The sequence below is a fragment of the Solea solea genome, chromosome 11 (genome assembly GCF_958295425.1).
Source record: "Solea solea chromosome 11, fSolSol10.1, whole genome shotgun sequence".
Taxonomy (NCBI): Eukaryota; Metazoa; Chordata; class Actinopteri; order Pleuronectiformes; family Soleidae; genus Solea; species Solea solea.
This window is the reverse complement of record NC_081144.1, coordinates 6117438-6142004: the sequence shown is the minus strand read 5'-3', so window position 1 is coordinate 6142004 and position 24567 is coordinate 6117438. Positions and strand designations below refer to the sequence as shown.

The following is a 24567-nucleotide window of genomic DNA, read 5'->3' as shown; positions in this document are numbered from 1 at the left end:
CTTTAGAAACGGATGAGTCGACATTTCCTAAACAATTCTAAACCTTTATTTTTCTAACAAGAGTGAAAAGAAACAAAGGCAACATTTAAATGAAAAGTTTATACACAAACTCACGACAACTGCGTGTCTGCAATATCAATAATAATAATAATAATAATAATATAATTTTAACCCAGAAAACAAAATAATCTGTGACAAAGTGAGTTACAGTGAAGTTACCTTAAATCTGTAAAGAGAGAGACAAAAGGCCAAGTGGAAAGGAATAAAAAGGGTGGAGTCATAAGGATGGGGGGTGGGGCTTAAAAAAATGAAGGAAAACAGAGGTGAACAACAAAAGGAGGTACAGATATTCATTTTGGGAGAGTAGCACCAAAAACATTAATGCCTGTTTATAACACTTCCCAAAATGTACTCAGTTTATTCAAAAAATGCATATCCCCTCAGAACTGCACCAAACACAAGATTCAGTACAACTAAAAAAATACAAGTGTAACCACGGCGCTGTAATCTACGACCAGCCTTCAGAACACTGTGCCGCACCTCGGCTTCAGCATTCACGCACCCGGACACCGACTGTCCCGCGTGACCCGACAGCTTCTCCAGCGTCCAGACGATGACCTCGAGTGAAGTGAAACGGCAAACTGCCAACGCTGACGCAGGCTCCGGTTGAACAAGCGTTTAATACAATTGGGATAACATACCATACTGACTTGACCTCAGAGACGACTCTAGACCAATGACATTCCTATCACATCAAGTCCCACACCTGTCCTAACATGTTCACAGAGGGGGGTGGAAACGGATCCAGGGAGGATAAAGTGTGGGGGAGGACGAGGAGTCTGGGAATAGGTGATGGGACAAGATACGTCGGAGTTATGCATGAGGCAATGGAGTGTAGAAGAAGAGTCATTGCTCTGTTAGTGTCTGAATGTATCAATGACAGATGAGGAGGGCGGAGGAGTAGGGGAGAAAAGGGGGGGATGTCCTGCATCTTTCTATAGCTTGACATGGGTTTCTGGCACAGAGTGCTCTGTCTCTTCAGCTCTTCTGACGTGTCCAATTTAACAGAGCTCCAGCGTCGACTACATCACAAAATCTGTCAAAAGATAAAAAAAAGAATTCAGTCACTTCCTGAAAATGAGAAGAACATATTTATAGTCCTGGTAAAAACAGGGGGCCGTTACCTCTGCATGGGTCTGAACAGGTAGGTGAGGGGAGGGGCTGTGGCTGAGAGGACAGGTTTTCTTGGACTCCGAGGCTTTCAGTGACTGTTCTCCTGCTGCCTCTCCACTGCCCCCTCTGTGGCTCTTTCGCTTCCTTTTGGACTCCTTGGTTCGGCCGCGGCTGTTTCGTCTCTGCTCCGCGAGCTCAATCTGGGGGTGTGCGGTGTTGGATATTAGTCTTTACACTGGCTTCCAGTCACTTATAGAATAGACTTTTCGATAGATTCTACAAATCACTAAATGCTTCGCTCCAACACACCTGATTCAAATGAACGGGTCGTTATCAGGCTTCGTCAGAGCTTGATGACGAGCTGATTTGAATCAGGTGTGTTGGAGCAGGGAAACATCGAAACATCGAAAACGCGCAGGGCAGTGGGAAACACTGACATGACATTATAATGACATTAAAACAATATACACCTCATAGAGCTTGGAGATCTACTGATTTAGGTCAGATAGTCAAGCCCAGAGTTCAAACAGAATATAGTGGTTGTGCTGCACACAAGAGGAACAAACTACCAGAAGAACTGAAATCAGCACTAAATGTGAATATTTTTTAAATACAGGTTAAGAATACTGATTCTCTCATGAGATTATGATTTAACTCTTTAAAGCATTTCTAAATCTTGATCTTCTGCACATAACATTCTTTTAATTGACACATTTTATGCTGCACTGTCACATTTTATGCTCCATATAATCAACCTTTTTGTTTTCTTCCATTCATTTTATTACTCCGTTTTATTTATGTTGATGGTCTTGTTTAAATTGTACATTTAAAGTTTCCAAAGTTTAAATGTGAATTATTTTTTTTTATGTACGATACAGTTGCCCTTGTGTTGTGGAATGCCTTGCATTAGAGGGGAAAACTGAAATGTAACAAAACACTGCAACTCATTTCCCCACGTGATGTTGAAATTCAATTATATAGAGTTGAACCCTTAGACGGTGAAACTCAACACAATTACTACTTCATCACTGATTTAAATACTTTATCTTAACCAATCAAGTCAAGGAATAGCTTAATTTATATCAACAGCAAATGCCCCTGAAACCTCAGATTAGGATTAAGACTGGACAAGGCCAAACAGTGAGCCTGGAGGAAAATATACTCATTATATGGCACATACACATTTTCTAAAAGGTCAAATTCAAGCTCTTTTCAAGCACTTTCAATGTCTATTTCAAGCACCTTTCAGCTGTAGTAAATAACTTTCTCATCTGAAAACATACAGTACATACTTAAAATTATTATTCATGTGTTTTGTAATGAACGGAGGATAAGAAATTAAAGAAAACAAACTTAATGTTTCAAAAATGTGAGGTTTTTTTTACAGGTTTTCATCTTACAAATGATTTCATTTGTCCATCTAACTCAGATGGTTATTTGTTGTGAATTGAATTCACAAATTAACATTGTATCCGTGTTGTGCAAAATCAAAACAACCTGGTGGTAGCTCCCTGTTTCAAACAGACATGAGTGTTTAATCTACTTCATCTGCTCACTCTCTATGAACTATGAGTCAGCATGTCAATCATAATGGAATGAGGGAGGACAAATACTTTCACCCACAGCACTACTGTAGTAATAGTGCTTTTCTATTTTTTCCCAAACTGGGTAGTGTTTTCAGACCTGACTGTAGGTGCAGTTAATGTTTTGCATTAACATTTTATTCTTCAGTTTAATATTACATGTTTAATGTCCCTTTTTGATTATATTGATGCTATGTTGCCAGCACTCTTATCTGAGTTTTATGAGGTTATTGTTATTTATTCATGAACTGTTTCTTTTCCAGACCTGAATGAGTGTGTACAGTGTTCCTCTCTGTGGGACAGATGTCGCTTGGAGAACTCTGTGGATGGCGTTTGTCTGGTCCAAGGAAACCTCCAGCAGATCTCCTTCCAGCTGCAGCTCCTCCAGCTGGGTCACGGTGGCTGGGGAAAGCTCCACCACCTGGCCTTTTAGTAAAGGCAGCAGAGGCAGCAGAGACCCCACACCTGAAAGTTATACACAGAGCAATGTTTGACATGACTGGTGTCTGCAGTAGAGAGTGAATGAAAATAAAAAAACAACCTCTGGTGGAAATTAACACAAAATATTACCTGTAACATTCGACTTCTTGTTGATGCCATTTTCACATCCAGCCTGTGGGAAGATGAGCTGTGTTAAAACAGGTAAAAACAGTATATTCTGTACAGTTTGCAGTGATAAGTCTACAGTGCATAGATACAAGAGGAAGTGGGTGTTAACCTGAATGCCGTTGCTTTGTTTTGTGTTCTTTTTGGGTGAATCTGTCAGATCAATGACATCATCTCCTTCCCCTCCTTCAGAGTCTGACAAAACAATGACTGAAGTCTTTTCAGTCTTCTTTTCCATGTCTTCCTCTTTCTCTGCTTCACACTCCAGAGTGTCTTTGAGTTCCTGCAGCTTCTGCAGAGCCTGCTGCAGCTCTGTCGTCTCCAGTGCCTCTTTAGCTCGGCCCTGCCAGGTGATGGCCCTCTCTGTGAGGCACTGCAGTGCTTCCCCTTCAGGCAGACGCACTGGTAGCCTCTGCAGGGCGACGAGTAACGCCAGGATTGTTTCCAGGCGAGGGCGTCGCGACCGCTGGCACCGCGGACACAAGAAACGCGAGTCCCAGTCCCACCAGCAGAGGGGGTTAGTCAGTTGTCCAGAGGAGGGGAGCAGGGAGGGGAAAGGGACACAACTGCCATGGAACCAGTCCTTACAGAGACGGCAACGGAGTTGAGGAGCACAAGGCTGCCCGCCGCACACACACACTGACTGAGGAGGAGTGGTGCCTGTGTGGTTGCTGCTGCTGCCGTTCTCTTTTACAGAGTTCTCTGAGTGGCTGGATGTGTCCGTCTCCATGGCGTCATCCCACCTCCCATTCTCCTTGCAACTTGCAGAAATATTTCCAGTTTTACACATGTTCATTTGCTGCAACCTTAGTAGTGCGTCTTTCTCCTGGTGCTCTCCTTGTTTGAAGGCCATCACCTGTTGTCAAGACACAGATCACGTGCAGGTAAACAACCAGTGATCATGCACCATGGCATGAAATGGATACGAAAAGAAAAAGAAAAGTTCCATCGACTCACAATAGCTGCAGGGTCCCTCAGGTCCTGAGCGGAAAGGCCCAGAGTGTTGGTATCAGAATCATCCGACAGATCATCCAACGCCTCTGTAGCATTCCGCCTCTCCCTTCTTTTTGCACATGGACATAAGACCTGCAACAGCAACACTGGAGTCAGATGCCTAATATGGACAGCTTTTTAAAGACATAGTTCAGATTTTATTGCGTTTGAATGAGATATTGACTGTTATGTTACCGTTGACCAGTCTGGGAGCCAGACACTCACTTTCACCGACAGCATGGCAGCCATCAGGACAAACAGGTTCAAATCTACCCCAGCTTGTGTTTGATATCTTGAGAATATGTGGAAACTTAAATTTGAAACCACTCACTCTCTTGCGCCAACATCCATAAATAAAATCAGCACAAACACACATGGACACAGGAGCTGCTGGCTACTGCTGCTTTATTTGTTAGGTTTCTGCTATGTAGTCAATTCCAAACAAAGATCTTTAAACACGGAATTCACAAGATAACATATTTAAACCTACTGATAAGGGCAGCAGGAGAACAACAACTCCTGAGGGCCATGACTTGAAATTGCAGAAAATATATCCTCAAGATATTGACTTAAGCAGGCGTAGATTTGTTTTTAAGGTGAGGTTTGTTTTTTTGTTCCTGGTGGCAGCCATGTTAGCAAGCGTCAGGTTCCCTGGCATGTCCACAGAAACACCAGTGCTCAGCGGCAGCATACTCGATGTTGATAATACATATTAATACATCATACAAACAGCAATCAAAAAACCCGATCCATCCTTTTAAAGTGGAGTGCAAAGTCGATTAGGCTAGAAAGACAAATTATATTGTTGTTTATTTCAGTTTAACTGTATTTTCATTTGATCCTATGTGCTCACCTCCAGCAGACTGTGCTGACTGCTCTTCTTCAGGAAGGTCTTGGTAGCCTTGTCCCTCCAGGAGTGAGCACTGGCCACCTGCAGTTCCAACTGCCTCAGCTCCTCCATGTAGACAGGCAGGTCCCTTCCAATTGCCACCAGGCCCTCGAGGTCATCCAGACAGGGGTAATGCTCCCCATTCTTCAACAAACAAAGATAATGAATATTAAACACAACATAATGTGGTTTAAGGCATCTTACAATTCACAGTGTTACAGTTAAATAACAAACTAAACCAATAAAAATCGAAATAAAACAGCCTAGTCTAAAAGACACTTTTTTTTTTTTTTTACCTGGATTTCCTCCAGGTCTGTTACCCAGGCCCGTGCTCGTGTGAGACAGCTCTGTAGAGATAGAATGTTGGGAAGCTTGACCGGGATAAGCTGGGCCTCATTAACAATTGCCTCCAGGGTAGAGAGCGGATGTTTTTGCCTGTAAGAAGAAAACAGTGACAAACAAATCTTAAAGTCTTTGAAACAGGACAGACTGGCTGTGAAACGATAATCCCGACACTTGTTAGTTTTACCTTTGCTCTAAGCAGATCTGTGCCTTCTCCTCCCAGCGTTCTGCAATCGTAAGCAATTCCTGAAGCTCTGCCATGGCCGTCTCCACAGATATACTCTGAGGCACGTTGCAGCCTGCTTGCATTAGGTTCCTTAAAACCTCCAATGTGACCTCCTGCCTTTCACCACCTTCTGTGCCTAGGGTGCGCCTCACCTCTTCCAGCCAGTGGCCTTGCTCCTTCAGGCCCTGAAGCAAATTACACTCTGGCACCACAACAGGCAGCTTGCTGCCCTGCTCCAACAATGTCTGCAATTGTTCCGGAGGTGGAGAGTCCCTCCTCCAGCCCCTGTCATTGACCAGTGCCTGGGCCTGTCTCTGGAAATCCTCAACTAAATCCAGAATTGCCTTGAAAAGCAGAGGACACAGAGGTTAACCTTGGGTGACCTTAATACAAATAACATTTAAGCCAAGAACATTATAGCAAAGATATCAAGTACATATTTTAGAAGTGTATTCAATCAGTCTTAGAGGAAAAGATGAAAATAAAAGCTTTGTTTAGCTACTTTCAGTCTGGCTTTTCTTTTACCTGCACTCCCTCCAACTGGCTCATCACACAAGGCAGATTGTGCATCTTCTCTACCAACGATTTCAGCTCGGCCAGCATCATCTTGCTTTCACTGAAAGACAACCATACGTAAGCACATGTAGGTGTACAGACAGTGTAAACTTCAAATGCATGTTCTCTCCTACCTGGTCTTTGTGTTACTGAGGAGTTCAGTACTTGTCTTTTGGCAGTGATCTATGTCTTTAAGAACTGTGTTGAGTTTCCGGAGAAGTTCGTTGTCTGGAAACTTTTTCTCTGTTGCTTCCATCTTCAGGGTTTCCAGGTCATCAATACCTGCAATTAAAGAACCATTTGGTCTTGCTACGTTCTTTTAAAATCACATCTTAATGTCAAAACCAAGGGATTTAATCGTGTGTGTTTCCCACCTATCTTGCTTCCCTCTTCTTGCTCAAGTGCCTCCTTTACTCTATTGGCCCAGGAATCGAAAGACTCAGATCGAACCTTTAATCGGTGTAACATGGCTAGCAACTCATCGAGGGTATATCTGTACCTGTAAAGTCAAGGGATAGAATAAAACCACAAGATTCAGTAAACAGAAAATCGACACAGTGGTAACATTACCACCGAACATAATGAAAATATTTAAGTTACAAAACCTGAGGTAGAGTTTGTCAGTGGGGCAGTTGCACAGATCCTGAGTGTGATAGAGACACACCAGATGCTCTGGACAATTTGAGCAGGCCAGAGCAGAGAGGAAGCATGTGGTCTTGCATTTATCACACTGTCTCTCATCATCAGGCAGCAGCTCAAATGCCTCACGCTCTGCTTCAGTAATACCCTGAAGGTGCAGGACATATGTTTTTGAAAAATCACACAACAAAAGGAAGTTAGACATGGTAATTAAATCAAACCACTATTCACTTACAGGGACAGAATCAGGGAATAAATAAATGGAGAATCTACATATGTATCTCACCCTCTCCATCAGAGCCTTCCGCAGCTTCCTCTCTTCCTGAACGATGATGAACATTTCCCGGTGTGTAGCAGCAGCCAGGTTGAGATCCAGTTTCTCTGGGCTGGTAGCCATTTTACAGGTGAGCTCCTCATGGGAGAATACACAATACCTCCTTAAACGCCGGTAGTGCTCGATACAGGAGCGGCCAAGAGGCAGCTGAGTGAAAGAGAGAGAGGAATGATCATGGGAGTCTTGTGTATGATGTCACAACCTGAGACAGAGAGTGTAAATAGACATACCCAGTCTGCAGTGCAGAAGTTGACAGCTTCAGCAAAGTTGTATCCCTGATTGAAGCCACTGTGGTAGGCTCTGGGGAAGGTGATGACAAACTCACCAGCACACTGGTTGGTTCGTACAACCTGCAAATCAAACAATGAAGATTTAACCTTTTTTATTATTATTTAAAATATTTCTGCTGTATGTGTGTGTGTGTGTGTGCGCACAACGGACCGGTACACCGTGAGACATGAGGATATTGGGGTTCATGATGGTGACGAGCTGGTGCAGGAGGTCAGGCTGGAACTCAAACAGCTCTGGCGTAAGCTTGTTCATCACCTCCTCAAGTCGCTCTGCTGCCACAGAAGGAACTCCATACCATGTCTTGGGTTCACCCCTTTAAATAATAAGACATGGGTAGACAAGGTTAAGGCTCATAATTGTCTACACATTAAAAGATGCCATCATTTTAGCCAACCATGCACAACACCCACAGAAACACACAACAAGCATTTTGTACCAGTGCAGGTAGTTGATGGAGTAGCTCCAGTGGTCCTCAATGTGCCAGCAGAAAGCTGAGAACACCATGCCAACATAAAGCCAAGGAACCTTCATCCCAGAGATGTCTCCATTAATATGGCACAGGAGTGACTGCTCCAGCACGGGCATCACATTCAAGTTCCAGCCACTGCGAGCATATTCCTGACAGAAAAGGACAGAGCGCAAATTACAGGTAAGCAAGTAATTACAAGTAAGCTGTTTCATGCAAAACAATAGACTCAATGCTCCATATTTATGTTTACAATGACAAATTGGTTAATTGAAAAATGATGGGGCTGTCACAGAATTAATATCTCCTCTTCTTTAGTGGGACAGTGGTAACAATGTCGTTCAAATGTACAGTTTTTCTGCGAAATCTGACATGCACTTTTGCAGTGGTTTTGTCTCTACCTGTGTTTGTATTGTTAATAATGCCTGATCTGCCATGACTGTGAATTCGAGAATTTGGGAAAGCATGTACACTATATGGACCAAAGTATTTGGCCACACCTGTTAAATATTGACATTTTGGACAATGCTATGCTTCCAACATTGTGGGAACTGTTTGAGGAAGACGCTTATCTATTCCAACACGATTTTGCCCCAGTGAACAAAGCAAGGACCATAAAGACATGTTTTGACAAGTTTGGTGTGGAAGAACTTGACTGGCCTGCACAGAGCCCTGACCTCAACCCCATAGAGCACCTTTGGTATCAACTGGAACAGAAATTGTCCAACAGCCTGACCTAATAAATGCTCTACAGAATGAATGGACACAAATACCCATAGAAACACTTCTATATTGAGGAAAGTCTTCAGAGAAGTGTGGAAGCTGTTATAGCTGCAAAAGGGGGACCAACTCCATATTAAAGTACTATATATGTATTTGTATACGTCATTACAGTCCCTGTTGGTACTTATGTCCATATTGTGTATATTTTATGTAATTTCTTGGCCATAATGACACGTGGCTATTAGCACATTATAGTAGTTTCACATTTTACCACTGTTGGACTGCAAAATTGTCTGGTTGTAATCAAAAGCACTCAGACTATTGAGATTACAAAAAATAAATAAATACAATGTACATACATCCTCTTCCTTTGTGAGCTTCTTCTTGCCATTGTTCATTGGGAAGCCACTGCCAAACTCCTTGGAGTGTATGTCCGCTCCGTACTCCACAGTCACGTCTTCCTCAATGCTACTGACTAGCCTCCAAAACTCCCTCTCCACAAGCTCAGTGGGGACCATCTACACCAACAAGAACAAATATCCTTGAGTTTAGTCACCACAAAGTGCCAGAAATATGGCTGTGACTTGTGTAGGTAGGCTTACATGGACAGGCATATTGAAGTAATCTGCTTTGAAGGAATCAGCCATTTCCCCAAAACTCTGCAGAGTGTACTCTCGTGTAGCTTGTTCAAACCCAAATGCTTCTGTCGGCTTCTTGCACTCCTAAAAGTGGGAAAGTCAAACACAATGTTGCGAGTTAGGAGAAACCCAACCTATGTTGAGAGTGTTACAGTCACAGACGAGCACTTCTTTCTTACCTCTGCCACACATTTGGGACATCGCCAGTTGCCTTTGGGAGGATCAGAGAGCGGGGGTAGTAGACAGTAGGTGTGGTAGTTATCATCGCAGCCATCACACAGCATGAGTTTATCATCATCGTCACCCCGACCACACATTCGACAAACAAAAGACTCCACCTTTACAAAAGAGAGAAGAGAAAAAAAATTGGGTCTCAGGATTAGAGCCAGAGGAGTAAAGGTTTAAACAATTACTATGTCCCTATCAGGAACTGTTTGCATGCTTCAGCACCTATTAAATTCAAAGGTTTATACTATGAAAAGAAGAAGTCACTGATCTGTCATACCTAGTATGTAGTTTGACAATTAATAAAGAGCAGAGTGCTTTGTGTTTGCAGGCTGATAGAATTATCCGACATCTTGTGGTGGTTGAAGATTTCAGGTAAGAGAGTTACACAGCATGTATAAAAAACAAATTTTTGTTTTGCTTTTTAAAAAATCAGCACAACTTTTTTCTCGGGTGCATCTTTTGATCTACTTACACACTGTGGGTTGTTGAGGTTGCTTCTAAGCCTCATAGTCATTTTGGTGCATGGCTTATCTGGATCATCATCATCCTCCTCCTCATATTTTCCATTCTGTGGTTCTTCTTTCTTTACTTCTGGCTTAATTGTGAGGCTAGGTGGAGGCAGTTGGGGACTAGATGTGCCCCCTTCACTCTGCTTCTCCTGAGGCTCCAGTGGCTCTGCTTTGACTAAGGTATCAGCAGGTGCAGCAGACACATCTTCCTTGATATTAACAGTCTGAGGCAGCTCGTCTAAAAAAAGAACAAAAAAAAAAAGAGCATGGAGTGTTCGGAATCAAGTTTCCAGCTATCACAGACAATAAAATCTTCACACTATAGGGTAATGGCATGACAGATTTCTTATATCCAAACTGAGTCAGTAATACTTGACTTAGTCTTCTTGTTGCTTAAGCTATATTTAATTATTTGTGAAATTTAAATTTCCTGGTTTCTCATTGTTACAAATGCCAAAAGTCAATCAACTGTATGCAAATTAGAAGGTGGTTGCAGTACTTACCTTTCTTCCTGATGCCTTTATACCTCGCGACCAGTCCAAGTCCCATCATCTTTGGCCCTGCGCCATAAATCTGTAGCTTCTTCAGTTCTGGGTTCTTCTCTATGTCCTCCTCTGTCGGCTCAGGCTGGATAAAAGTACATTCCCATTAGTAAGGGACAGAAAGACTGCTCCTACTATCCAAAGCACACAGAGCAAAGCACAGGCTAAGGCCAAATGCAGAACAAACAGTTGAAACATAATAGCATAGCAGTGCATCACACCACACCAAGGGTTTGTGCTGGGTTAGACAGTAAAGAAAAGTTAGCCTACTTTAAAGTGAAAGCTTCAAGGTTAAGACCCACCACCAAGACACACAATCACCAGCAGTTGCAACCATACAGTTATACTTGAATGTCTTTTAGATTTTATCGACTAACGATTCAGTTTTTGTTTTGTTGATTTGTGTTTTTAGTGTTTTGTTTATAAGAAAAATCATTAAAAGGAAATGTGTATTTTGCAATCGTTTTGGTTAAAAACACAGAAAAGGTTTACAACTTAAATTTGAGCCATAAAGACTGCCAAGATAGACTGTAGCAGAAGAGGCAGTAGTCTCTACTGCCTCTTCTGCTACAGTCCATTCGTTCACAATGTTATTTTTATTTCATGACTTAAGAACTTTGGTCTCCATTTGTCCCATTTGTTTACTTTTGGAAAAGAAAGACTCCTCTGCTGTCAATTCCCCCAACATTTAAAACTGTTGCGTTGTTTCTTTGTCAAAACAAACTTTTTTTAGACGTGTAGAAATGTATGGTAACATATGGCATTTTATTAACTGGCTTAACCTTGCAAACATACACATTTGTTAAGAAAAGTGCATTTCAAATAAAGTTTATTATTATTATTGTTAATAAACTAAAATATTCTGATTATAGTTAAATATTTTTGTAGTCGGGGTTGTTTCCTGATCTTGTCTCATTTTAGCCCGACATTCTGGGCCACCAAAGCTTTGACAATGGGACATTGGAAGAGGCGCTTTTACAGAGCTTACTTGTCCTTTCAATCTGGAAACTGCTCAGATTTGCCACTGCTGCATTTTCATAACCTTCCAAAACTCTCAAGTCAGCTATTTTAAAATGTCATTTAATATGAATGCATGTCTTTTATATTGCACTGGCTACCATTGTTGAAGCCTCTTCCTAAACAGATGGCATGTGTTGTCAGCCCTCTCACTGAATAAGTTGTTCCTTCAAATCATTTCAGTGCAGTTATTACATCTCAGATTCACGATTATCTTTAGAAGCCTGGCTGCAATGTGGGCGCTGGTTTCAGTCAGCCATATGATTGCAAACATCAGCAACAGACACAGGTCTTAACACAACTTTCAATAATCATTCACTGGAACTGAAAAGCACAAAAAAGTGGAACAAAATTCATATATTTCAATACATTTAGAACAGGCTCCATGTCTGGACTTTGTCTCTAAACAACCATTTTAAAGTGCTATAAGCTTAGTCTGGGAAAGGGTTCACTCTTCAATCTGTTCACCAAAAACACAGCACACATGTAGTTAGACCACAACCTGCAATTCCACAGAAAGAACTCACTGAATACTTGTCATGACAACATAGCTCGAGTGTCAGTCATGTCACAAAAACAGGACACAACATCCAAGGAGGATGTGCCACTTGTGTGCAATTACACCTTCATCTGTGCAGTCATTACAAAAGTGCATTGACCAAGTGTCTATCCAAGTGGGATGACGACTGAACACAGCCGACAACAGGACGTGATAATGAAGGTGAATAAACACAACGTTTGGCTTAAAAAAAAAAGGAACATTTACAGAAACTTTAAGGCCAACACAATTAAAAAAAAAACAAGTTAAGCTCCAGCGCTTCAAGACACCCAATACTTAACCTCCTGCCTGACTAGCACAAGAATATTAATCCAACATTACTGGGTTCTTCTGTGAGTGCACCCTAAAATAGAGCGCATGCAGCCAGAAGGCTTAGCTGCTGTATTGAGTACAGAGCAAGGCAAAACGACAAAGGCACACAGACAGCCCAGCATTACAAGTCAAGTACAACCACAGAGAAAAGTGCATGAGCGAAAGGGAGAAAGCTAAAGAGCACATGAACTTAACAACTAGACTCTAAAATCGACAACTTGGGATAAAGTGAAAGATTCTACATATACAATGGACTGTGCTATTGCTGAAGTATTAGCCCACAGTAACTTCCGCAGTAACTTTGTAAATTTGCGTACCTTTAAAATTTAAATTTAAAAACAAGAGACCTCTATTCAATATGAGATGGCATGGTCTTGTTTTTTAAAAATAATTCTCGAGCTTGTTCCTGAAGAACAGCGTTTTAAATTAAATTATACAAGCGAGCAGGTAAAGAAAATCTTCCACTTTGTTTACTGTCTGATCTGGAAATCAAAGTGCATGTATTACTATGGCAACATATCTGCTACAGTTATGCCACCCACTACACATTCGAGGTATGGCTGCATGTTAATGAAAAGTTGGAAGTAGTTGGTGAGGTGGTTTAGGAGATAGAAAAAAGTGTGTGTGGGGGGGGGGGGGGCGCAGAAGGTGAGCTCATGTGCTCAAGAGGCAGTACCGCAGAGATGAGTTCAGAGCCAGTGGTGAGAGGATGGGGGGCCAGATCCTCTGGACCCTGCAAGGGGAGACAATAACAGTAACAATAAACTAAGACAAGAGGGGAAAGTGGAGATGGGAGGAGGGGGGAGAGCCGGAAGAGAACAGAACCAGCAATTGTAGGAAAAATATCACTGGGACACATTATGAGACATGGGTCATACTCATTGAAGGATATATTAAATCCAACAGGAAAGCTATGCATAATTAAGATTTGTTTTATTTACACTGCAGTCTGATAGACCAGTGTGTTGCTAGATGGCTTTACTGGTATACATCAGTGTCTTCTGATTGAAGTTGAAAGATACATTAAAATCTGTTTGGAAAAACCCAATTGCTCCATTATGACTGTGAAGCTGCATGTTGTAAAGAGCTGATTATGCTGTGGCACCTACACGATTTGTATGAAATGAGGTCAGCATGGGAACACAATTTAGGTTGGAATATGATTCTTGTTACGTGAATGCAGTGTTTGTTTATGTGGGGGATTTAACAAATGAGAGCAAAACCATGGTACCACAGTCTTGAATCACATAAGAGAATTAGGTAACCAACCATGATATTCTAACCCCAAACTTGCTGCCACTGGAGCAGATGGTGCAGCCTGTTGAGCTTTCAATACTTTATTAATGTGAGAAAACTTTTTTTCTTTTAATTAATATGAACATTCTCCACTGGAGCATCTACATATTTATGCAAAACAAAATGTGTGTTGCAGCATGAGAAATGAAATAATATGATGAGTAAAAGGAGTGTTAGGGTTGAAAATGACCATCATCAGCTTGCATTTCTTTAGCATGATTTTACATTATGTTTGCTGGTCCTGTAATGACAGCATTAATGTGAAGCACAGATTTGTGTAAACATGTGACTTATGAAAATGATTGAGGGGATGGAAGACAGCAGAAAAACAAAGCAGACACTTGCGTAAGCCATGGAGAGAGTAAAAACAGCAGGATTAAGCATAGCAGCATGGCAAGATGGAGTATAAGCAAGCTTGGATGCGCTCGAGTGCTACATCACATTTACCCCAACAAATTTAGGAAACAAAAGTTCTGATTTTCTGTTTTTATATCCTGGGTGTTAAAAAACCTACAACATAGCACATTTTGTATCAAATTGGCAATAAATATTGAACACGTAATAAATGAAGCCAATTTACAAAGCTGCAATCATTAACACAACAAGTACAGGTAACATCATCTGTGGCAATGGTTTTGATATATGGTTTGGAGCATGTTCTGTGAGGAACCATCAGTGATTACAGGTGAGGACACTGGATTACCTAGTAGTTCAATTCATATGAAGGTTAAAGTTTACAAGTGGCACTGCTGAAAAGGAATTCTTCTTTGACAAACCATACTTCAAGTGATTTTTGTGTGCTTGAAAAGTGCAACATAAAACATTTTTTATCTTGATGTGGTAAGACACACTTGGAAATGTCATCCAACAACCTGTTTAAGTGACAAAGAACAGACTGGTAACAGGCAAAGTTACCCAATGACAAATACGAGCAGGTACGCTCACTCACATCAGGCTGGCATCGGTTTGCTCTGCGCCCATACGTGCTGGTTTTGGACGGCTGCACAGACTGTCGCAGGGGGATTGAGTGGGGCTTGTACTCTTTATCCACATCTTCACCATCGTAGTGCTTTGGCTTACAATGCTAGAAATGACATATGGACAAAGTTTACATGAAAACATATCCATATATACCACAAAACATTTCATATGTGACAGAAACAACAAAAATGTATACTGAATACCATCTATTGACAGATAACACAAAAAGTAGGGACAAGAATGTGAAGAGATACCGGCAGGCTGGAACCAGATTGGAACGTTTCAAAAGGGCAGACAATCCTCTCATAATGTGAGCGCAACAGAGAACCAATGTTTTTGCCTGTGGGGTAACCAAGCCTCTGGGCCACACGAGCCCAGCGTCGTTCCTTACAGACCATCTCAAAACCTCCTTCATCTGTTACAATCTGGAAAAAAATTGCATTTTTTGACCAATTTAGCATCCCATATCTCAAAATGTATATTCAGAATAAAAGCAGTTCTGTTCTTACTTACCCTTGACAGACTGAAAAGATCAAGGATGCGCCTTTCAATGTGTGGGATTTTTAGTGAGGATGCCTGGATTTCCCAGAACCTGGCAATGCGGTCCAGATAATTGAGCTTCACTCTGGTCTCCGCCTAGAACAAAATGCATGACCACCAAAATTACTGGCCAGTTGAATGAAGGACTTGATCGCATGATGACAATGCGCATTGTTAAGACAAAACGTACCTCCAGCTCATTAAGCCTTTGGATGCGAGGTGTGAAGCGGAAGGTCTCCAGCTCCACTGAAAATGGTGGTTGCCAGTCCTAAGTGGCACAAAGACACAAGTAAACTTGTAAGCCTATGTGCTAAAGCATTAACAGAGAAATTACCCGTCATTCAGGGAGCTTACTAAAAAAAGCAAATGGACATGGGCATAGGACATTAATGAGATTGTGAGCTTTGTTTGGTCTGACTCAGCTTTAAGGCTCAAGAACTTGGCTTCAGTTTAATATAAGTGATAACTAAGGCTGCCTATTAAAGAGCAAGTGAAGTTCACACTACAATTAATGCCTTATTTCTTTCCTATCACCTCATCTTGGGATGGACATGGTAGTGATAAGGCTTTAATTAATAAGGCTATGAAGTTACAGAAGTTACCTTTCCACATTAAGTAGGCCTCTCGTCTGTTTTTAAATCTCTACTTAATATGCACCTCTTTTTCTTGGCTTTTAAAACAGTGGGAGATGTTGCTTTCAAGCTGCATATCTTCTTCAGGGTTTCTCTCTTTATTTGAGAGGCCTTTTGCTTGTGTTTTATTGCGTTTTATGCGTAAATGTACTGTTGGCTGACTGTGTGGTTTTTAAAAGCACTTTATAAATAAAACTGGATTGGAATGGCTATAATTACACACCATGTGTAGTTTACCAGTAACCAGTCAACTCTCTACTCTCTGGTGTTTTGATGTAATTATTGTAAGCATATTAAGTCTTCTTTGTAATTATGGGAGAATCAGAAAAAGTTATTTATATAACAAATTATGTCATTCTTGTTTTGGTGATAAATGTGTTACAAATACTGAGTACAGTTTTTTTTTCTGGTTCCTACACAATTAATTAAATCCCTACTAGATTGCATGGCTCATGTAGATACTAATATTTTCCACTCTGGAGGGTGGTTTCAGATTTTTGCGTTTTTAAGCCCCAAAAACGACCTTCGCCGTCTAAACGAAAGGCACTTCTGATCAAATATTTTGTAATTTTTACCCGCAAGCGTCCTCGTGTGAACGGGGCCTCAGATAACTACAAAAAGCATTCCATCTGTGAGCACACTGGTAATACAGGATCATCAGTCATGATATGAAAAAACATGTTTACTCAAAAACAGCTTCACAACACAAAATAGAGAAAAAATATTAAAATTGACATCACTGATGTCACAAGAAATTGTGCCTCTTGATGATTTAGTTAATATCTAGTCTAACTGCAAATTCATATACCTTATAATATTCTTCATAAATAAACAATCTGTGCATGCTACATGATACGCACAGAAAACTAAGAACAATCAATTTATTTATACATTTATTTATTTATTTATTTATTTATTTATTTAACATAAGGCAAGCACAAGCAAATATTTACTTGAGGAGGTCGGATTTTGCAGATTCCAGACTTCTCTGCAATTGGACGTATCTTGGCGATGTAGCCCAGGGGATCCTGGAACTCCTCCCATGATGGCTCAAATACTGGACACTCCGGAGGAGGTACAAACTCTTCTCCCTCCATTGCCCTGACAACAGGAAGGTCAACAATGCAAAACAAGTTAATGAACTCTGGCAGATTCACGAATGATTGTGACTGCATCATACAACATCCCAAAGAGCAATTTTGAATTCTTATTTTTCTTTGTTGAGTACAACTGTGACTAAATTACCTCTTCACATTGTGGAGGAGTTCAGTGTGGTGTAAAGCCAAAAAAGACTAAAGCAATAAACAGAAAGGTATATATTTACGACCATTTTACCTTCACAGTCAACATTTACAAGACATGTATTACAATAAATGTTTCAAATTACAGAAAGCACTACATGAGCAAAGGAGACTCCGTTTACCTCTGTGTTAATACCTACCTCTGTATCACAATTACAACCTAATACTTACTTCCTTGGGCCCTAACCTACATCCTCAAAGTTTAAGCAAATTTCATCCATTACATTTTCCTCTACACTGCACACAGCCAAAAACATAACCTATTTAGCAGATGTAATAACAGGCAAACAAAAACCAACAGCCTGTGGGCACATTCAATTTCATAAAGTTAATGAAAAATTCAATAAGAAGTCAATACAACCAGGGTTCGCTAAGTCTAAGGGCATATTACAAAGTATACAATAACTTTCTGCACTTGTTCAGTGTTATCAATTCATTACTTACTGGCCCAATGGCACCAACTAAAACATTTGTTAGTCTCTATATGGTTCAGAATTCATCATTTAGCAAAGCACTACACTGACCTAGTAAATAGTTATTAACCACAGACAACACCAGGATGGGAATTTTTTCCCCATCAAAGTATTCATTGTTAAACCCCCTCCCCCACCACCAGACACAACAAAACAACTGCCATGCTTTGGTCAATCAGTTTTCCCATTGTGGGAAGGGGCAACAGTTCTGACTATGTAATGCTTTATCAGACACAATACAACAAACAAACAAATAGTTTAAACACAGAGGAGATGACAACGTGTATGTACGCACGTGAGCAATACAGCACTAGGTAAATTATGATCGCAATAATCATAGAATACTGTTCTGTGTTGTCACTGGGGATTCCTAGAAGTCATAAAAAAAAAAAATAGAGAACTTGATGCCGTGGACTGGCGTGGCATGTGTCCCACCTAACTTACTCTTGATGGACTTACAGACAAACAATGGCGTGGAGGCCATGAACCCTGAGGTATGGAGGGCCATGAAGTCATCACTACTCGTGAATGGGTTGACCGACATGACTATCCTACACCTAAAATAATTAATCAATTATGCTTTGGTCCAATGATGTTAACTGAATTGTTTAAATAACACGGGATACAAACAAGAGTTAGCTTCTAGCAATTAAACTTGGGATAACTGGCATTAAGACCATGCTTACCTTCCAAAGATAAAATAAAGAAAATGATATGACTTCAGTTATTCATAGGTGGTTATCTAGGTGTCAGTCCTGTCTCATATTTGGCCAATCATGAGGTCCAGTGTTGTCTATTGTTCATCTTTCATGGGCAACAACGCCGCTTACAGCTAGCGTTAGCATCGAGGCCTCCACTTCTTCCTCAGCTCTGTCTCATTGCTTCTCACGGTTGTTAGACAACTAGCTAGGCTAACATTGTGGGAGGCTTGACAAAACTAAAGTCAACACTACCAACCATTGATAAGCACAACCTCCCAACTAAAACGATGCTAATAACCACATATATGACATTAACCTGGTCTGTGAAGCAAACAAAACTACATATACGGTTATTTGTCGAGCTACTTTCATTTGAGTGTGTGGTTGTATTTCCGAGACTGACCCAAAGACACCTCGATGTCCCGGGGTATGATAAGGCTGCTGGCTGCTCTCCTTCCTCTGTTGTTGTGGTGACTGGTGGTTAGCTAACGTTGGCCAGCTGTGCTCGGTCCAGTTGGCTGCTAGCTACCGCTGCTAGCAAAGTTGACCGTATTTCAGCCTCGGATCTCCATAGACGCCGTCGTGTCAAACGACACGGGCTCACAGCATGAGTGGCAGAAGTTCGTTTAATGGTAAATGAGAGTCTCAAACTTAATCGGTCGAGTCGTTCTCAATCATTTCCCGATCATCACCATCACTCTCTTCAGGCCATCCTATCTTTCTTGACGAGACGCCATCTTAGTTTTTTTTTCTCACGACCAAAGCACAACCTGTAATCTTCACACCACGTCCGTCACGTTTACTCCCTGAAAGTAGTCCCCACGTACGCACATCAGTCGTGTTATTATCATATCTGGGTCAGCTGTCATCACATTTTGTATCCATCGATCAGTATTTTATGCTATTTCTGTCACATTAATAATATTTTTTTTATGAATACGCGTGTATTGAATTAGTTTTAATTTTTTCATTTCAAATTTAATTTCGAATGCCTATTATTCAAGGACCTTTTAAAATTGTATTGTATTACTCTCTATTCTGAAGCAGGTCATACTCACTCTTATCCGTCTTCTTGTCTTGCTTAGGATTTAATATTCATTTATTTATTTATTATTAACTGTCCCTCTTGTGTATCCTCTTTGAAGAAAAACCTCTGAAAGCATTTCCGCAACTCCTTTTTTGTGTTTTCCATTTTTATGACGTATTCTGGCCTTTGTGTGCATGAATTGGAATGTGTTCTATATATACATTAAACGGAAGAGAGCTAAAGGTTTTGCTTAAAATAGCTTTAAAAAAAAGTCAAAAGCCAGCTCAAGTCTAGCTGAAATTTAAACAGATGGTAACTAAAGGTTAGCTTAAACTCATCTGAACAATAGCTTAAAAAGGTCAAAAGCTAAATTAAAGTCAGCTGCCATCATATTTTGTATCTATTAATCAGCATTTCATGTTATTTCGGTCACATTTCTAATATTCTGCATTTATTTCATGAGTTTTTAAATGTCATGTTTAATTTTTAATGCCCGTTAATCAAGAACCTTTTAAAAGAAAGAAAATTACTTTCTTACTCTCTATTTTAATGCAGGTCAATGAAGCAATTTTATTCATTTTACTTTTGAATTCTCTAGTCATACTCAATCTTATCCATCTTGTCTTGCTTAGGATTTCATAAGTATTTAATATTCATTCATGTATTTATTTATTGTGAACATTACCTCTTGTGTATCCTCTTTGAAGACTCTTCTTCAGGTAGCATTTCCTCAGTTCCCTTTTTGTGTTTTCCATTTTTAATGACGTATTCTGGCCTCTGTATGCATGAATAGATATACTGTGCCTCCTGTGAATCCTCTTCTTCGTGTAGCATTTCCTCAGCTCCTTTTTGTGTGTTCTATTGTTGATGATGTATTCTGGCCTTTGTATGCATGAATTGAATGTATATGTATACCAACACACACTTACTTTGTGCGTACTCTTTGAAGAAATAATAAACAGATAGCTTTTCTTTTGCTCCTTCTTTGTGAATTTTTTGATAACATATTCTTGCCTTTGTGTGCATTCATTGAATATATATACCTTTGTGTCCCAAAAAAAACAAGTTTTAATGACAAGCAAAATAAGTCATAATTGTAAAAGAATAAATGGTAATTTTGTGATAATACAACAATAATTTAAGGATCTGTATTATTTTTATAAGGTGGAATATCACAACATGTGGTGCATCTTAAGTTATGTGAAAAATACATTGATAAACCACAACACTTAAGCTGGTGTTGTTTGTTTTTACTGTTGTGGGTGATCCAACAAACTACACACAGGCAGGTGACTTCACTGCAAGGACACTTTAATTTATCAGAAGCAATAAATATTCACATCTCAATTCTCTATTCTTTCGGTACACATAATACAAACACAAAGAAAAAATGTAAATAATCTGTTTAAAATAATATCAATAAGTGCACTGACATATAATCTTTTTTAGGCCTTAATAATTTACGTCATGGTAACTCATTCTCTCACCTTCAGTCTGAAATAATAAGAAAAAAGAAGAAGCCAGTTTTTCCTTTTGGCCAACATCTATTCCTGTACCTCTTTTACTGTATATGTACATACTTAGTGGCACTCACATGCACGCACTTCAATACAGACTGGGAGCAGATCATCCCATAGTTATGATAAGAAGCCTATCTATAATATAATATGTACATTCAGGTTTATACAGTACAATCTATTCAATAAGTGCAGACATATTCATGCAAGAAGATTTTTAACTGACACCATAAAAATAAAACGCTAGCCAACAAAGCGCTAAAAAATATTTGTCTGACATTCATCACTCTGTCCAAATCTCTGTGAAATTCAAATCATCTTGAATTTCTTCATCTTCTTCATTTTGACTTGTCCTCTCTGATTCATTCTCCCCTGAATCAGAGTATATGTGGCTTCCCTTGGTAACTAATGGCACTGGAGGTAATCCACACCAGTGCTTAATTTCAACTTCAAAAATTGCAGTAGCAAAAGGGGAAAACACTTGCACAAGGCCCACAGAAAAAAAGGGAAATACAGTATATACCTGCAGGCTATGTTACATTCTTGACTTTGCTATACCTTTTAAACACCCCAGGTGCCCTCAACAGGATGCCATGGCATCAAAAAATAGAATAATACATTTCTAAAAGTGGCAGAAGAGGGAGGATTAGAAGAAGGCCATTTCTGACTTTAAGACATCACGTGTGCAAAACCACAAAACCTCATGTAAAAGCGTGCTTCTGCAAAACATAGAAAAACACACATTGACTAAATCTGATGACTACGCGGAAGTGAGCACAGTTACCTGGAGTCAAAATGAAGGAATAGCATCTTCCAAAATAAATGTTTTTTTTCCACAAACCCGTTTTCTCCTTTACTGGGAGCCTCATAAAAACCAACAAATAAACAAATGCATTCAAGTGCAAGTTTTGGTAATCACCCTGGTTGGCAAATTGTGCCCCTGTTTGCTCATGTCAAACAAAATAGAAAAGGAGGAATATTGTGTGTTCAAAAATTATTTGAAGAAAACTAAACCTCATTCATTGTTTTCAACAATCGATAGATAATACTTATGATTAAAAAGACGAAATTGAATGGAAACCATGGTACTGTGTAAATAAATCACACATCACATATTAGAATACCCTCGCGCCATTGTGGTAAACTCAGGGGATTTATATGTGCGTAATACTCTTCTCTATAACCATGTACAAACATCTGCTGATATAATTTATCACTGATCAAAACAAGTATTGGACAATATTCATCACTCATAGCAGGTATATTATAATATCAATAAAACAGCAAGAAGCTTCAGAAACATTCAAAATATATTATTGATTGTATCATTAATTCCCATACCCCCACAAGGAATGCCTTATAAAGCCAGGTAGCTCCTGTTGACATGTAAAAGACTGGTAAGCAAAAGACTGTTAGGAAACCGTGCACTGGTTTGGAATTTTAAGACAAAGCAACATATCTGAGGTCTTCTTTAGTAAAAAGATGTTTGTCAGTAAAGCAGAATCGGCAAAAGTGGACAGAGACATCATGAAGCCAAGGAAATTATTGCAAAGTCAAGGGACTTCTTTTTGCAACACTGTGCTCTTTTTAACGCCAAACCCCTTTTTAATGCATTTGGGCATTTGGTGGTTTACACTTATCTTTTTACTTGAGTCTTTATTTACATCCCCATGTAAGCAGCTGGATATATATATATACAGTATATATATATATATATTGTTCTCTGTTTTTCCAGTGTCACTTTATCACATCGTGATACTTTACATATGAATATGAATAGTCTCATACAGACTCAGCTAGATTTCAAACAATTAAAACTGAGGCAATATACCTATATAAATGTAGTTCCATCTTCGATTATATGGCTATAGACTCTGTTGTGTGTGGAAATGTGGGACATGGTTGGTTCTGCAGTTGTGCATATACTGTAGGTGTTTGTTTTCATGTGTGCAGGTTTCAAGGATCTGTGCAGGATCTGTTTAACTATAGCTGTGCTCTTTATCTCCACCTACATATGTGGGAAACGGAGGTGAAAGTAACAGAGGCGTAGCAAACTGCGTTTCCTCTTGTCACTAGAGCCGCTGCTGTTACTTTCTGTCCTGGCAGACTTGGTTCTGGCCCTCGGTCTGCCCACCTCCTCCACTCTGTCATCTGACCTCTGACCCCTGGGGCCCCACATTCTGCTCATACCACGGTACTTATCCGGTTGATAGGTTTGGATTTGGAGCTGCCCCCTGTACCTGTCGCTCCAGCCCCCGTCACCTGTGGCCCCTGCTGAGGCTGCCCGGGGTGCTGGGGGGGGTGAGGGGAGAGAGGTGTAAGAGGGGTAAGGGGGGACGAAGGGGGGGGTAAAGGGGAGTGCGGTGGGGGAGGGGGGATGGAAGAGAGAGGTGGGTACTGGGGCAGATACGGGCCGACGGGCGATGCGTGATGCGCATTGACGGTAGCGGATGGTAGATTGTGGGGCAGAGTGCCGAATATGAAGTGTGTTTGATGGGTGGAGTGGCTGGCTGGGTGTGGTGTGTGCACGTGTCCGGGGTGGGTTTGGGAGTGTGCGTGGGGGTGGGGGTGGGAGTGAGACAGGGTTAGTGGAGGTTTGGTACCAGGGCCTCCGCCCCCTCTGATAGAGTGTGCGGGCTGTGCGTGGTAGAGGGCAAACTGTGGGTTCGGGGAGTGTTGGGAGAGAGGAGAAAGGGGGGGGGGACATCCCACCACCATGTTGGCGTAACGACCCGTGAGCCCATGCTGGGAGAGCTGGGAGAGATGGGCCAGCTGTGGGTGCTGGCCGTGTGTTGGGCCAAGCGGTGGACGACAGGGTAGCGGGCCTCTCTGTATAGTATGAGGGAGCACACCTTGCAAAGGTGAAGGAACAGTTGTGTGGACGTGGTAGCGATGGTGATGGTAATAGGGTGGTGGGGGCTGCACGGGGCCCACGTGACAGAATTGTGTGTGCAGGGCCTGGATCTTGGAAGGCCCCCCCTCCACCTGGCACAGAGATGAAGGGGAGTGAGGAGGGGGCCCTCCCGTAGTCAGTGGGGGTACAGGTGCGGGGTAGGGTGGCCCCGGTGGAATAAGGGGCCCTGGCGGTTTGGCGCGTTTGCTGCCAAATAGGGAACCCAGGAAGGAAGTGCTGTTGTTGTTGCTGCTCCCCCCAGGACCGCTCCCCGCTCCTGCTCTCTCTACACTGCTGGAGACTCCCCCAACTCCTGTCCCAGCAGTGGTGTGTTGTTGCCCCGGCCCACCCCCCACCCCCATTCCGGGGCTCAGGATGGGGCGGTGAGGCCGGAAATCTTCTGTGCCGTAGCAGCCAGGGACTACACCTGGCACTGGATAGCGCTGGTGAGGCTGTGGGCTGCTAATGATGGAGCCCTGGGAGGATAAGTCATCATCATGCTTCAGAAAAAAATACACCATCAGAGAATTGTAATACAGCTTCTGATCCCAGGTACATCATCATTCACAGGAAATATTTGT

At 41.1% G+C, this 24567-nt stretch overlaps 2 protein-coding genes across 11 annotated transcripts in view; both read right to left on the bottom strand.

The window, feature by feature from the left end:
* Nucleotides 1-30: 30 nt before the first annotated feature.
* Nucleotides 31-19629, bottom strand: kdm5c (lysine demethylase 5C). Of its 5 annotated transcripts, none has more exons than XM_058643486.1 (29): nt 19608-19629; nt 17028-17175; nt 15633-15710; nt 15416-15538; nt 15157-15327; nt 14871-15005; nt 13302-13358; nt 10699-10822; nt 10159-10433; nt 9638-9796; nt 9423-9542; nt 9180-9338; nt 8068-8249; nt 7782-7944; nt 7571-7690; nt 7293-7487; nt 6973-7154; nt 6742-6866; nt 6502-6649; nt 6338-6428; nt 5774-6156; nt 5541-5679; nt 5209-5388; nt 4320-4448; nt 3475-4218; nt 3327-3369; nt 3022-3221; nt 1185-1373; nt 31-1096 (listed from the first exon to the last, which is right to left on the bottom strand). In XM_058643486.1, the coding sequence occupies exons 2-29, from the start codon at nt 17169-17171 to the stop codon at nt 1088-1090; spliced, it is 4767 nt and encodes a 1588-aa protein (XP_058499469.1). In that variant the 5' UTR covers nt 17172-17175; nt 19608-19629; the 3' UTR covers nt 31-1087. The 5 variants fall into 5 exon arrangements, with proteins under 5 accessions (XP_058499469.1, XP_058499465.1, XP_058499467.1 ...); XM_058643482.1 differs by lacking the exon at nt 19608-19629 and adding an exon at nt 18953-19309; XM_058643484.1 differs by lacking the exon at nt 19608-19629 and adding an exon at nt 18535-18708.
* A 1241-nt stretch (nt 19630-20870) lies between these two features.
* The window catches only part of iqsec2b (IQ motif and Sec7 domain ArfGEF 2b), a 32244-nt gene continuing 28547 nt past the window's right edge, over nt 20871-24567 (bottom strand). For 4 of the 6 annotated variants that reach the window (XM_058642167.1, XM_058642171.1, XM_058642170.1 and 1 more), the window contains exon 14: nt 20871-24486. In XM_058642167.1, the coding sequence (XP_058498150.1) occupies nt 23278-24486 (1209 nt within the window). In that variant the 3' untranslated portion in view covers nt 20871-23277. The remainder of the gene's footprint in view (nt 24487-24567) is intronic. The other 2 variants (XM_058642168.1, XM_058642172.1) reach the window with 2 other exon arrangements.

Excerpts from the sequence above, each read along its gene's own strand:
- kdm5c (XM_058643486.1), bottom strand. The coding sequence starts at position 17,171 with ATGGAGGGAGAAGAGTTTGTACCTCCTCCGGAGTGTCCAGTATTTGAG. Across the intron at positions 7,155-7,292 it reads GGAAGGCTCTGATGGAGAGG|GGTATTACTGAAGCAGAGCG; the intron begins GTGAGATACATA and ends CTGCACCTTCAG. Across the intron at positions 6,157-6,337 it reads GCCAGTTGGAGGGAGTGCAG|GCAATTCTGGATTTAGTTGA; the intron begins GTAAAAGAAAAG and ends CTGCTTTTCAAG.